This window comes from Penicillium samsonianum (genome assembly GCF_028829775.1).
Source record: "Penicillium samsonianum strain IBT 33392 chromosome Unknown utg000007l_segment0_segment0, whole genome shotgun sequence".
In the NCBI taxonomy this organism is placed as follows: Eukaryota; Fungi; Ascomycota; class Eurotiomycetes; order Eurotiales; family Aspergillaceae; genus Penicillium; species Penicillium samsonianum.
Genome location: NW_026643265.1, coordinates 2,053,826 through 2,068,207, shown reverse-complemented (window position 1 = coordinate 2,068,207; position 14,382 = coordinate 2,053,826). Strand labels below are relative to the sequence as shown.

Sequence of the window (14,382 nt, the reverse complement as noted above, 5' to 3'; positions counted from 1 at the left end):
CCCATTATCCCATGTCGGAGTTACGGGGAACGGGCATACCGGCCATTTCTCTGAGAATTCTGGCGTCGCCATGACAATCGTTTACCAGAAGGAACCGGCGGAACGCATCCTGGCTAGTCAGGATGCATGTATGGGCGGATGCCAGGCCTGCTGTGGCATACCGGCGATAAAGTCAACGGACGTAGACTCGACATTCACTGGTCTCCGCCTTTCAATACGCCATACCTCCGACGGTAGGTTATATGCCCGATTGGATGTTGGAAACACTGGCATTGGCCTGCCATTGGCTACAAGCCTCTTGAATAGCTTCAACCAGGCTATCTCATCAATTGATGGATCGTCCACACAGACCATCGGTAGCCTCGAGTTATGCTCGCCGCAAGATCGTGACCTGATCACCCAATTCACTGGAACCATCGGCCCTGCCAATGATGCACTGCTACATGATCTTTGTTTACAACACGCAAAGACAACCCCCGATGCTCCCGCTGTTCGCTCTTGGGATGGGGATCTGACATATCGCCAACTCGAGGAATTGACTTCTCGGTTAGCCCATTGGCTAGTGGGACAAGGCGTTGGACCAAAGATCTATGTGGCTTGTGCCTTCTACAAATCAACTTGGGCTATTGTGGCCAGACTGGCTGTCCTCATGGCTGGTGGTGCATATATCTGCGTTGATGGCTCTGATCCACCACCATATCTTTCATCCGTCCTCGAACGCACCCAGATGAAAATCATGCTCACTTCCGCCGGGTACAAGGAACGGTTTGCCGATCGGGTTGAAACCCTCTTCGAAGTCAGCGATGCTTCCGTTTCCAATTTGCCATTGGTGACTTCAATCCCTTGTTCGACCGTCACGCCCACCGACCCTTGCGTTGTGCTTTTCACATCCGGTAGCACGGGAAAACCAAAGGGAATTATCCAAGAACACCGTAGTTATGCTTCAGCATTGACAGATTACATCCGAGTCATGGACATGGGACCGCATAGCCGGATGTTCCAATTCGATTCGTACACCTTCGACATCAGTAACAACGACTTCCTAGCTCCTCTCATGGCTGGCGGGTGCTGCTGTGTTCCCACTAAATCTCTGGCGATGGAATCCCTGATGAACGACATGAACTATCTGGAGGGGAACATAATGTTCATCACACCATCCGTTGCCATCGACATGGAACCAGACCGCGTCCCCACACTGGAGATGATGTGTATCGGCGGCGAGCCAGTCTCAGACGCGGTACTAGCGAAATGGCTGAACCGCGTGCAGGTGGTGAATCAATACGGCATGGGCGAGATAGCCTCCCTCTGCGCTTATAACCGCAATCTTCAGATGGGTCGGGGGTCAGTCGTCGGTCGACCTGCTACCGGTGCAATCTGGATCGTCAATCCCGATAACCCCGACCAACTGATGCCCGTCGGAGCCGTGGGCGAGCTACTTATCGAGGGCCCCCATCTCTCCAAGGGATATCTAGACCACGTCTCTGGAAAATCGGAGAACTTCCTCGCCGCGCCACCAGTCTGGATGGCCCAGCTGCACACCGAGAGACCAAATCACCGTCTCTATCGCTCCGGGGATCTAGGCCGGTACAACCATGACGGGACGATCGAGCTAATGGGCCGGAAGGATAGCATGCTCAAGCTTGACGGAGCGCGCGTCGAAGCCGGCCAGGTGGAGTACATTATCCGGCGCAACCTGTCGACCGGGGATGCGGCTGTCGTGGACGTTCTCGGCGCTATCGATGGCCAGGCCGATCCCATTCTTGCCGTATACTTATACTTGGCGAATAACCCCATGAACATGGAGAGCGGTCCGGTCGAAGAGATGGAGTTCCGTCCGATCAGCGAGAGGCACGCTGTGCATTCGCTCACCCAGTCGCTGAGTGAGGCGGTCCGCCAGAGTTTGCCGAAGTACTATGTTCCTGCGCTGTATATCCTTATTGATAGAGTCCCGCGCACCAAGTCTAAAAAGACAGATCGGCGGAAGCTTCATATGTTGGGTCAGGCTTATTACATGGAGCATCGGGATGAGTTGGAGGGGATTACTGTCTGGTTAGATTGGAGCCAGATATAAATATGCTCATTCACTTTTGGATGGGCTTTGGCCATTTCATACATTTCAGGTCTTGATGTGGGAGGATATCGCATGCAAATCAAAACAACCTTATGCATGAATGTTTGGACGTTTATTCTCAGACACAGTGACCTTGAAAGATTGATAAGACCCCTTTGCGGCTAGCTATAGTTAACAGAAAATATATCGATCAGATTATCTTTTTCTTTCATTTCTATAACAATATTTTGTCAACAAGCAGGTTGCTGGGATTCCAGTTGTCCCTGAACAACATTTGTGTAGGTAACAATTGCCTGCACCTGAATATCAAGATTTTGTATGCCGTTCATACGACATCATTTCTTGTCCTGTCCACGGCGCCGAAATTGGGCCCAGGCGTGTGGTCTCCGCTCTTGGCGCGATTCCATCCTCGCCTGTGATGCTCTTCATCTCAAATAATAATGGCGTTTCGAAATTATATTCGGCCCACGTCCTGTGCGCACTTGTATCCGCCGCCTGAGACTAGGAATTCGAACTACAGTTCCCAGAGGCGAGGAATGTGGGCCGTCGCGGCGGACGTAATAAGCCTTTGGGTTACCAGCACCGCACAATGACGGGTCCAGGTATAGCGCAGCCGGCACTAGAGGGGAGACGGGTAATAGTTCAGCAATTTGTCGCAAAAGCGAAACAATAATGCATCCCCACCCACTCTCATCCATCATACGACCAGGCCGCGGGGACCGATGGAAAGAAAGCATGCTTCATATCCTGAAATGCAGCTACATCCTCGTTCATCATCATTGAAGAACCAATCGCAAACCCAGCTTCAGGGTCCACAGGGAGCCAATTTGATGTCATGCGGGTACTTCCATCTGGCATCTCGAGTGGTGTGAGACACTCTTCGTCTATTTGGGAGTGTCGACGGGGCGGGGAGCTGAGACTGTGGGTCTGACCATGAGCCTGATATTGGGTGTCTAATGCCGAGGCCCCGAAATCCGACGGCCCGAAGTCGAATTGCATGTATTGGGCATCGTCGTGATCGGCTTCCCCTTCCCACCCGCTTGATGAAGCATGGCTTGGTTCTGGGGACGCGTTGGGATCTGAAGTTGGAGATCCGGGGAAGGGGAAAGCGAGGACATTTGGGGAGGGAGTCATGAAGAGGGCTCTTTGTGTTGCGAGTTGGAAATCTGGGTGGGGATGGATCGGGGGATTCTCGGTGGTTTGGAAGGGGGTTGATTGGTGGAGTGAGAAACTAGTTGCACATGTTAGTTAGCTAGTTCTAGATGCGCTCTTTTTTGATCTGGCTCGCCATTTTGGGGGTTTCTTAGCAAAAGGCGAGGAGATTAATTTACCTTGTAGTATCGGTTTTCATTCGTCCACAGTCCTCTCTCACTAGACCGGCGTCATACCACATTTGCGGATATGGTTGAAACGCGGTCGATTTAACCGGGTTTTCATTCATCCAGCCGAACTTCTCGGCAGCCAAGGAGGGATCCAGTCCATGCTGTATCGTGAGAGGAAAGTCACTGGCAATGAAAGGGTGCGGGCTGAGATCATCGTGTTGTCCCAGATGCGAATCAAGGAGACTCTCCATGGGCCAGGAGGTAATCTCGTATGGGAACTGAGCTTCGGTCATGGCGAATGTGGTGAAGTTGGCACAGGCTCAAATGCCGATGGCGCAAGTATAGGGAACAAGACACAGAGCAAGGAGTAAAGCTCTAGTTGGAGTTGGAGTAGGAGTTGAAGCTATAAGTTGAAGCTCGAAATAGTTTGTATCTCCCTGGGATCTTGCAACCAGCACAAGGAAAAAAGCAAAGAATAATTCCCCGCAAAACCGGGGCCATGCTAGATTTATTTAAACCAAAAGAAAATCTAATACAACATCAAACCACGCAGCTGAGGAGCTGTGGAGTTGCGGAGAACCTGGGGCCCCGAAGCTCCAACGGCAAATATCCCTGGAGACCGCATGATCCCTTGAAATTGTTCAATTAACCGATTTCCCCGGATTTTACAGTCGAGGCCGTGCATTTGGGGGAGGTGGTTGTCCAATCGGTGAATTCCTGTATTTCGGCATCGAGAATTTAAGCGAGACCCCGCCGTTAAGCGGGTAAAATAAAATCGCTTGGGACATGAAGAACCTAAAGGAGAACGGGGAATGACATTGGCTTTGTTTCATATTTACTATGTAGGTATAACCAGGGTAATATAAGGTTACGAGGAAGATACTGTCGACGCCACAATGGAAGAATGGACCGAGATGCCCTAAGGTGTAAATTATATACATGCAGAATTATCCGCCTTCAATAATACATAGAAAAGAAGCTTTCACCGAGTAAAACGCCATATATCCAAAAGAAAACGCCGCTCCAGAAGTATACACTGAGCAATCGTATCAAAGTAGTATCCAGTCAACCCCAGGATTTCGGAGATCGACCGTGGGGAAAGGGGTTCCCACCGCTCCCCTCAGGTACGGAAACCCGCAGGACGCGTGGTTTAGCTCCGTAGGGCGCAGAGATCGACAGGAACAGAGAAATTCTAGCCGGACCTGCATATGGGGTATTTACAGGGCCAGGCCAGTCCCCTTCCGCGTCCAGCGGTAAAGCGCGAGAACCGCTTTTCGGCGATGCCGAATTTCACTCGGGTTAACCGGGCGACCGCGAGCCTGCGCGACCGCTGAGCGCATAACTTGCCGGAAGCTGCGCTGGTACTCCGTGTTGAGGGTGACCACGCACGATTCTGTCGCTCGGATCATGGTCTCGCAGGCATTGAGTATACCCTCGCCTGCTTCCTTTTGTAGGCGCTCTACGATAAGTAGGAGGAGGAAACTGCCTTGTAGCAGCTGGATTCCGAAGAAGTATGGCATGAAACTAACGTCGGGATCGAAACGGAGGATTTGTTGCACGGAATCGGCGGCTTCCAGTGCGTGTGAGATGGTCGATGCAAAGGCCGGGGAAGATGTCCAGAAATCTTTGTCTTCGATTAGTGAGACAGGGTCCCACTTTCCGACGAGCAGGATATGGAGGACGTGGGTTAGGTAGGAGGAATAGGCAATCACGGTTTGGGTATGCCAAGAATAGGCCTGAGACAATTGTGGATCAACAGGTTCTGGTTTGTGGGTGTAGGCAGTCGTTGATGAGGCCGCTGGGTCTGCTGCCGTCGCCGCGGCAAAGGTTGTCAGACTAGCTTTGTAGATCTCAAGTTGGCGCAGCACTTCTGACACGTGAACCTCCCACGCCTCCTTTCCTTGAAGCCTAACGCCAAGAGTAGGGTGGTTTCGCGCCTGGTTTAGATCGATGAGTTCGCCAGTGATCGTCATGAGTGGGAGAAAAAAGCCAAGAATAGAGTGGTCGTGGCAAATGAAGTTAGGGAAAATGCGACGTTTGTTTTGGTCGCCCGAGCGGGGGCATTGAGGCCCATCTGGACGAGGACTATTGCTGTGAATTATTCCTGCTTGCCAGGAGCTTTCATCCAGTGGAAGCAACAGGTCCTCGCTCTCGGCATCGAGTAGGGCCAGTGGACGGTTATAGCATAGTGCGAGATGGCGGTCCATGATATATAGCAGCCACCAGGTTCTGCGCCGCTCTTCACGATGCTCTTCTGTGATAGGACCATTGTGCAAATCATGGTTCTTGTCACATACGCAATTCAGACTTGGGCGCGAGGTATTCGGATAGTCCAAACCCAGCCCACCTGGGGAACCAGGCCACCCGCCTAGACTGTAGCCGAAGGACGGACTTGAGCCATCGCTCATGCTGTTGACATTGGGTGTTATTTCCATCTCTTGGTTCAATTTGAGTTCTCGCGCTAGTGTAAAGGCCGCATGCCACCTAGGGTGGAGTTAGTGGAGTGGACAGGGGATAGGAACAGGGGTACAACGAACCATCTCATACTTGCAGCCTTTTGTTCACTAGATGAGATAATCGAGGCCACATGGATATAGGTAATGACATCATCTAAAGATCCTGCAGGGCCTACCAGCCCTTTGTCATCACCGACTCCTTCGAATGGGCGGTAAGCCCCGGCTGAAAAGTCGTGGGTGGTTGTGTTTTCAGCGGGTGATGGATCATGGTCTTTGAACGAGACATGTATCAAAGGTCGCAGTAAGCGAATAATCAGCGCACATAGAAATTGGCATATCTTTCTCCTTTGTAATGGTGAGATGGATAAAGAGAAGGCCCGGTCATCCACAGCAGCCACCCAGAGCATACTTGCCAGCAAGGCAGGACTAGTGGGCCTGGGGCGGTCGACACTTAGAAAAGAAGTCTTTCGCAGTACATAGCAATGAATATGATGGCACACAGGATGCATATGGGTTGAGAAAGCACTGGTAAAGTAGAGTTCAAGCAGATCGCACACCAGTCGACGCGGGAGGTTCGATTCGAGAAATGGCATGAGAGGTTCCAACACAGGGTACTTCAATGGCGACCGGGAGGTCGATTGCTGTCTTTGTCTCGGAATGTTCGCCCCCGACACAGACGGTATGGGAGGGGCACGTTGAACCGGTCGGTGGGCAGCGAACTCAACCGGATTCCAAATGTCCATCAACCGAGGCAGAGGCGCGTCACTGCCACCAGTGCCTGCAAGCAGATCATACGAGTCTGGCGACAGATGTGCCGCTGAGAGCCATTCCTCTGTGACATTCGCGGCAGGCCCTGCCCGCTGCGGTTGTGGACGATCCAGCACAGACCGAGGTTCCTCGACACTTGGCGCCGACACGGCGCTGATCTCATTTGATGCCGGCGATCGCTGCTGGAAGGTCGATGCAGGAGAATTATTGTCAATCGGCGACAACACCTGCTGTGACTGCGACTGAGACTCCCGGTTGTGTTCCCCGTTGGCCTGCTTCCCCTCAGTGGGGTCCTGGACAGTCTCATCCTCGACATTCGTATTTGCATTTGTCGGCTTCGATCTCGCGATACGTCCTCGTTTCCGACGCTCGCGGGTAAATTGGCAGTTTATGTCACCGCGCAGACATCTCGAGCAGGGGAAAGCACGGTCGCATCGTACGCGGCGAGTATGGCATGAGTCGCAGGCGACTCTGTTTCGGCGCCATCGTCGCTTGCCATTTGCTAGCTCAACCTCGAGTGAGTCGGGGGTCGGGGACGGCTGATCACCCTGGGACTCCATTTTGGGACGTCATTGGCGAAGTCAAGTGTAGAAAAAAGAAGCCGAAGAGAAAAGCAGAATGTTGCGGGGAAAAGGCACTAATGTCTCACCCGCAATTCTACTTGGCATGCAATTTCTCCAACTTTTTTAGTCTTTATACGCGGCAGTACGCAGTGCATCTCATCTGATCAACACTGATGATAATGCGCGCTTAATTATTATTTACATGCTCAGCATTCATCCTTTCTTAAGTACACTCTTGAACCGCTCTAAAGCTCGATCTCTGCTCTCTGCGTGGTCTACAATGGGCTTGGGGTAGCCATTCTTCTGTGCAATGGCCGCCGCCCCCTTCGCATAAGGTTCGTGGATGGCTTTGCCAGACACCTCGCGGAGTTCCGGCACCCAGTGGCGAATATATTCTCCGTCCGGGTCGAATCGCTCACTCTGGCGAAGAGGATTGAAGACGCGAAAATATGGCTGCGGATCCACGCCAGTACTGGACCCAAACCCCCACCCGCCGTGATTGGACGCAAAATCGCCATCAATCAAATTCTCCATGAAGTAGCGTTCGCCACGGCGCCAATCGAGCATCAGGTCCTTGGTAAGGAACGATGAGACCACCATGCGCGTGCGGTTATGCATCCACGCGCAGTGACGGAGCTGGCGCATCGCTGCGTCGACGATTGGGAAGCCTGTCTTGCCATCGCACCACGCTTGGAATTGGTCCTTGTCGTACTCCCATTCAATGTTGGTATGCTCGGGCTTAAAGCACTTGTTCATACTACAGGAAAATTTTGCATTAGAATGGGAAACCTGTTGTCTGGGAAGACAGACACTCACCAGATGAAGGGCCAGTTCACCAGGACGTGCTTGTAGAAGTCCCGCCAGGCCAGCTCGCTGATCCAGGTCATGTAACCGGGGTCATATCGATCGAGGTGGCCTTTGTTGGCCCTCTTCGCTGTCCCGACAGCAGTCCTTGCGCTAAGCGCCCCGCATGCAAAATAGGGACTCAACACCGAGGTGTGCTCACCAGACAACATGCTCCGCAACTCCTCATACTTTTTACCTTTCTCCTCAAGGAAGTTGTCCAGTCGCTGGAGAGCTTCATGCTCACCGGCTGGGTAATACCCCTCGAACCGTTTCTGATCTTCGTCCGACAAGATGTGGGTTTTAGGTGCGGCTGGCACCTGGCAATCGAAGAGCTCCTTCAATTGTTGGCGCGCATTCCCTGGATTTGACCCGGGTTCCCCAGAAACCTCGAGGTAATCAGGGTTCTCTTTCAAAAATGCCAACCAGGAGCGATACCACGGAGTATAAACGGAATATTGTTTCCCTTGCTGGCTAGCCAACGCGCCCGGAGTCACCACACAGGTATCATGAGTGGGAGTGAAATTGATATCGCTATCTGCGCAGAGTCTAACAAGCTTGGCTTCGCGGCGCAGTTCGTCTACCTCATACTCGATATTCGCATATAGGCTCTTCGCGCCCCACTGTTGACACAACTCCACAATCCGTTTCGGGATCGTCTTTCGTTTCTCCTGTATTTCCATGTGCAAAGGAATATCCAACTCCCCCAGGTCCAGTTGCAATCGCTTGAGGGTGCGCAGAGTGAAGTCCACTCGAGCGGGACTAGTCAAATGGGCAATCCAATCTTCGGGGGAGACGATGTAAAGACCGATCAACGGAACCTGGTGCTCTTTCGCAAATTGGTAGGCCGCGTGCAGCGCCCTGTTGTCATGAAGCCGGAGATCGCTCTTAAACCAATGTACCACGGCACTACCCATGTTGATCGACCTGCGCTTGTCGGCGGTTTCCCGGCAAGCTTTCTGTAGTGTTTCAATTGGGCGTTCCAGCGCGCCATCGGTGTATGCTTGGCAGCGCTCGTTGCTCATCTCCGGTGGATAGAATTGGCGTAGGACTATGCCGAAATCCTCGGTTTGCTTGGCGTTTGGGTGCGGTTGGTGCAAGTCAACACGGCCCTTTTTACTAGCGGGCGAACCATTGGGGTGTTCAGCGGCCGGTTCAGCGGCCTTCCTCTTTGCCGGCATAGCTGATAAGTTGCGAACAAGCTGGGCTCGCAACTGGCTACAAGGAAACAGGCGCGAGATTGATCGAAAATGGCAAGTAGGGATATTCTGCATTACTGACAATACCAGGAAAAACAAAAGTTAAAAAGGGAATCCCACGTCATTCGATCTAGAGATCGGAGATTGAGTTCAGATCTGGTGACGTCAAGAGTCCGATCTGGTCGTCCCTGTCCCCGATCTGGACCTGGTTTGAGGTATTTTTTGATCTCCCATGCCAGTGATGTTAGTTATGTTAGTGTTGCCAATTATCCCAGTTATGCTAGTGATCTCAGCAACTCAGCTCGGCCTACATATTACGGCAGATCTAGCGTCCAGCTTTGTGACCAATCACGCGCCGGGTGCGAACAAGCTCATATTCTGAGACCAATTATTTTGTCTGCAAAGACCTGCAATTCAATACGAAGTACTTATATTTCACCCTTGTCGTCCCGAGGGCTCATATTGAATTCATGTTGGCCTTCGTTCTTAGGACAACATGTTTCTCAAATACAATCCCGAAAGCAAGGGGGATCGACAACCGAGAACAGAAATCAAGCCACCGTTCAATAATGCGATGGCGGTGGAATAACCAAGGGAGTTCATCCCTGTTTGATATCTACACATATGTACGGAGTAGCTACTCCCGAGGTCCGTACTCAGGTATAACTTCCAAAGCTACCACCGAATCTCCCCGAACATGAACCCATGGCTCGGGAACATCCCCATCTCTCCCTCGTCCAGTCTGATTTCGCCAATTTCCCCGCGGACCCAAGGAGCTGTCATTGAATCAGGTCTATACTCTCCATTCGCCGCCGATAGAGTCTAAGCTTCTGCCGCCACTGTCCAGGTGCACACCTTGAATGAACCTTATCCAGCTCGGCACTACGAAAAAATTAATAGTTTATTCCTTCATACCCCCTATATCTCTGTCCCCTATCCAACTACTCCGTACCCCAGGGCACAACCAGCAATGTCCACCACCAATGGCCACCCGAATCGCCAGCAGCATTTCAAACTCCTTCGTTAACGGCTACGGTCCATCCGACATAGCTAGCACAGGCATCTTTACCGCCTTCGCTGCACTAGCCTGGTACAACGTCATCGAGCTCATTATCCTCTGCTTCTTCTCCTTCAAACGCTGGAACGGCACCTACTTCTGGAGCCTACTCATCTCCTCCGTCTGCATCATACCATACTGCCTCGGCTTCGTCCTTCTCTTCTTCCGGACCGGCGTCACTCCCTTTCTATGTGTGACCCTCATCATAATAGGCTGGTACGGCATGGTCACCGGCCAGTCGGTCGTTTTGTGGTCGCGGCTGCATCTAGTGCTGCAGAATCGGAAGCTGCTGCGCGGTGTGCTGTGGATGATCTGTATTGACGCTTTCATTTTCCATGTCCCGACCACGGTCTTTTTGTACGGGACTGTTGCTCAACCGACCAGTCACTGGGCCCGCGCGTACGATGTCATGGAGCGCGTTCAGCTCGTCGGTTTCTGCGTGCAGGAATTAGTTATATCCAGCATCTACGTCTGGGAGACGGTTAAGTTGCTTCATCTCAGGCCCGAAGGTCGTCCTCATGGAATTCTTAACCAGTTGCTGGTTATCAATATCCTTATCCTTGTGTTGGATGTATCGGTCGTCGTCATCGAATATGTCGGCTACTATGCCGTGCAGGTCATGTTCAAGCCTGTCGCTTATAGTATTAAGTTGAAGCTTGAATATGCTATCCTTGGTAAGCTGATCGCGATTGCGCGCGGTGGCTCCTCCGACAGTCAGCAAATACACTCTAGCGCGCGGGAGATCAACGAGACTAGCTCGGTTCCGTCGGATGGAGATCGGGTTCCGAATCCGGTGTGGCCGATGCGGGATCGTCTCCAGTTCAGTCCGCCGTGGCTTTGGGAAGGGAGGAGCTCCGGCTATTCTACATCTACTTCATCTGGTGTTCTGCCGAATCCATGGTAACGCATTTTGGTCTGTGGCGGTTTGGTTTTGACTTTTGATTGGGTTTGTTTTGATAAAGCGCCGGTGTTCTACTTGGTCACATAGATGTCGATAATCTCTACATCTTTACAGGTGATATAGTATGTTTCCAAAAATCCATACGAACAAATTAACTCTCCTCCCAAATGTTCACAATTGCTCCAAGTGAGATCTCAAAATATGTTCATCGATAGTAATCGGCCAACCCAGTGTCGGTACCAGCCTGCAGCACCAACACACTGCCGTAAATCTTACTCTCAGGTTGTACCATCGCAGTACCGACGGCTCCCAGAGCCCGGCGGGTATCATGGCCAATACCGTCATCCGAAAGACCCAGCTCGATCTCAGACGAGATACTACGACGACCAACGATGACTATATTGTTCGCCTTGTTGGAAGTCTGGTTAAGTTCTTCACGCACAAATACGACGGCCATTTGGACTGCGTCGGTGATGGTCTCGTGGGCAGCTGGTTGGTGGAAGACGACGCGCTCTTGAAGTTCCTCAGGCACTGAATCACGGAGTGTCTCGAAGAAGATCATGTCCGATTGAGAGCTGGATGCGGGGGGCGAACTTGAGCTCGAGGCAGAGACTACAGTCGCCACGGCTGTTTTGGTGCCATCACTGCCCAATCCGCCAAGTTGAATAACAGTCGCAGTGACCTGGTCATTCTGAGCGAGCTGCATGACCATCCGAAGAGCGAAGCGATCGTCATCACCGCCGAAGAATGGCAGGACAATATGGTGGGAGCGGCTGCCGGTTGGCTGGCGGGCGAAGATGGAGCCCTGAATGCTCATACCGCTGCCGGTGCGTGAGATCACGGGTCGCTTTGATGAGGCCGAGGCTGGACTGTATTCGATTAGGATGCCGACGTGGCCCGGGACCCGCCCTAGGATATCAGAAACGAAGCTTGTGTAGGCGCCATTGGAAAAACGATTCGCGTCGTCGATCTCTAGCCCGTTATGGTGATCGGCCAGTGTTCCGGTCTCACTCCAGGGGAGAAGTAGCATATCGGCGGAGTCCTGCTGCGCCATGCCAATGACGGTGTCTGCGTAAGAGTGTTCGGGAACGACGGACACACCAGCCATGAGCGAGAGATCATGCCAGTCTCCGAAGGCGCGGAAGGTGTTGACCACCGGATCCCACAGCGCGTGCTGGCCCGCAGCAGTCACCTTCATGACACTGGAATGACGGTCGGTCAATTCCATTAACCTAACACCATGGACCTTAAGTGTGGTGGTGTCTTCTTCCTCTTCTGGGGTAATAGGATCTTCAACAGCTTCCTCGGTTTGCTTTGGCTTCTTTGTGGGGTGAATGCGTGATGACACGGATGCACGTCGCTTTGAGCTGAGGAGGGCTGCTACAGTACACACACCTGAAAGACCATCGAGACGAAGGTAGACTAGGAGCTTTCGCACTGGGACAGTCTTCAACTGATCCTTGGCAAGGGCGACGCTGTCACTGCGGTTATCGCGCTGGAGAGGGTTGCCTTCCCAGTCGATTTCCCCGCGTCTCCATCGCTCGACTTTGACCTGGTACCACCTTGGATACAACAAAGTGGTTAATGGAGTGGTAAGGAATGTGGTGACCAAGGCCATCACAACGAAAATCGTAAACGTGCGAGTGCTCAAAATCTTGGCTTGCAGGCCAATGTTCTGTGGTAGTTGAATTAGCCTACATTCTCAATCGGGGAACTTCGCGCAGGATTAGTACTTACCAGCACAATCAGTTCCACCAAACCCTTGCAACTCATTAACACGCCGATTGAGAAGCTTTCACGCCATAAAAGGCCACAGAGCCGCGACGCAACAGCACCTCCGGTGACTTTCGCAATGAACGCGATGGCAATTACACCAACCACATAACCCCACACGATTCCAGAGTCAAGGAGGCCCAGATTGGTACTTAGACCAGACAGGGTGAAATAAAGTGGCAGGAAAATGACAGCGACCAAATCCTCAATTTTCTCAGTGAGCTTGATGGCAAAGCCGCCTTCGTGCGGGCAGATCAAGCCGATAACAAACCCTCCAAAAATGGCGTGAACACCAATAACCTGTGTGAAGAAGGCCGAAGCCAGAGCAATAAGCAATGTCAGGGCGACCACCGACTGGCTGGGTCCCTTTTGTAGGCTTCCTGTTTTCTCGAGGAAGCGAAGGAAGAGCGGGCGGAAAGCGAAAGCCAAAAACAACATGTAGGCAACGCAGACCAGCAGTACGTACAGAGCCGTGATGCCACTGCCCGCGTTGACAAGAGCGACGCACAGTGCAAGCAGGATCCAGCCCACCACATCATTACCAACACCGGCGGACAGCACGATAACACCGACCCGGGTTGAGAGCAGCTTCAGCTCAGTGAGGATACGACACAGCACGGGGAAGGCCGTGATGGCCATGGCGATACCGATGAACAGGAGATAGGTGCCGAAGGCGATGGGCCTGGTGCTACCATCATCGTGGAACTCATGATAGAGACCATACGAGATGGCACAACCCAACCCGAATGGCAAGATCATGCCCGCAGCGGACACGCTCAAAGCGATCCGCCAATTACTGACCAGGAATCGGAGGTCGGTCTCGACACCGACCAAGAATAGGAAGAGAATCAGGCCCAGATTGGCGACTACATTGAGGCTGGGAATGCTGGCGGTCGGGAAAATGGCGTCGGTAAATCCGGGGATGCGACCCATTACCGATGGGCCCAGAACAATTCCCCCGATAACCTCTGCGATCACTCGGGGTTGACGAAGCTTTGAGAGGGGCCAGTGGATCAGGCGGCATAGCACGATAATTATCACAGCCTGCTTGTCAGTTGAATCTCATTTTTATCGGATGACGACATAGTTACCTGAATAATAAACAGCACCAGTGGGTTCTTGGGGTCATAATGGGTTGGGTTGCCACCTTCGAGGATGCCACCCTGCGGACTGACTACATGAGTGCTGTTGGCCGTAGCCGTAGCGGTCGCGTTGGCGGTCGCCATGCTGGATAATATCCAGCTTAGGCAGAGAGGAAGGGGATTTTGTAAGTCAAGATGGAGAAGATAAAATGAAAGTGAGAGTTCAGCCTGCGCTAATACGACCTCGGGAGGGGCCAATAAGACTTAAAGTACCACGGATCCTTCCAACGGCTTGGCCTCGCTAATTCTCAAATTGGAATGGTCACAAGTTAAAAGGATTAAACGAT

At 52.3% G+C, this 14,382-nt stretch overlaps 6 protein-coding genes across 6 annotated transcripts; 2 read left to right on the top strand and 4 right to left on the bottom strand.

The window, feature by feature from the left end:
* Window positions 1–70: 70 nt before the first annotated feature.
* N7471_011630 (non-ribosomal peptide synthetase) lies at window positions 71–2,071 on the top strand (the record flags this gene model as incomplete). Its single annotated transcript, XM_057284349.1, has 1 exon — window positions 71–2,071. The coding sequence occupies one exon, from the start codon at window positions 71–73 to the stop codon at window positions 2,069–2,071; it is 2,001 nt and encodes a 666-aa protein (XP_057130615.1).
* Window positions 2,072–2,761: 690 nt separating this feature from the next.
* N7471_011629 (uncharacterized protein) lies at window positions 2,762–3,686 on the bottom strand (the record flags this gene model as incomplete). Its single annotated transcript, XM_057284348.1, has 2 exons — window positions 2,762–3,302; window positions 3,403–3,686. The coding sequence occupies 2 exons, from the start codon at window positions 3,684–3,686 to the stop codon at window positions 2,762–2,764; spliced, it is 825 nt and encodes a 274-aa protein (XP_057130614.1).
* A 924-nt stretch (window positions 3,687–4,610) lies between these two features.
* Window positions 4,611–7,177, bottom strand: N7471_011628 (Zn(II)2Cys6 transcription factor; the record flags this gene model as incomplete). Its single annotated transcript, XM_057284347.1, has 2 exons — window positions 4,611–5,877; window positions 5,931–7,177. The coding sequence occupies 2 exons, from the start codon at window positions 7,175–7,177 to the stop codon at window positions 4,611–4,613; spliced, it is 2,514 nt and encodes an 837-aa protein (XP_057130613.1).
* A 177-nt stretch (window positions 7,178–7,354) lies between these two features.
* On the bottom strand, window positions 7,355–9,237 carry N7471_011627 (deoxyribodipyrimidine photo-lyase PHR1). The gene is made up of 2 exons (XM_057284346.1): window positions 7,997–9,237; window positions 7,355–7,937 (listed from the first exon to the last, which is right to left on the bottom strand). Exons 1-2 carry the CDS (start codon window positions 9,202–9,204, stop codon window positions 7,394–7,396), a joined length of 1,752 nt encoding a protein of 583 aa, XP_057130612.1. The 5' UTR covers window positions 9,205–9,237; the 3' UTR covers window positions 7,355–7,393.
* A 968-nt stretch (window positions 9,238–10,205) lies between these two features.
* N7471_011626 (uncharacterized protein) lies at window positions 10,206–11,183 on the top strand (the record flags this gene model as incomplete). Its single annotated transcript, XM_057284345.1, has 1 exon — window positions 10,206–11,183. The coding sequence occupies one exon, from the start codon at window positions 10,206–10,208 to the stop codon at window positions 11,181–11,183; it is 978 nt and encodes a 325-aa protein (XP_057130611.1).
* A 202-nt stretch (window positions 11,184–11,385) lies between these two features.
* N7471_011625 (Kha1p) lies at window positions 11,386–14,179 on the bottom strand (the record flags this gene model as incomplete). Its single annotated transcript, XM_057284344.1, has 3 exons — window positions 11,386–12,855; window positions 12,918–13,997; window positions 14,045–14,179. 3 exons carry the CDS (start codon window positions 14,177–14,179, stop codon window positions 11,386–11,388), a joined length of 2,685 nt encoding a protein of 894 aa, XP_057130610.1.
* Between the last annotated feature and the right edge of the window lie 203 nt (window positions 14,180–14,382).

What these genes read in the sequence shown, in the direction of transcription:
- N7471_011627 (XM_057284346.1), bottom strand. Translation starts at nt 9,204, where the DNA reads ATGCCGGCAAAGAGGAAGGCCGCTGAACCGGCCGCTGAACACCCCAAT. An exon ending in GTGAACTGGCCCTTCATCTG is followed by an intron (nt 7,938 to 7,996) that starts GTGAGTGTCTGT and finishes ATTTTCCTGTAG; the next exon opens with TATGAACAAGTGCTTTAAGC.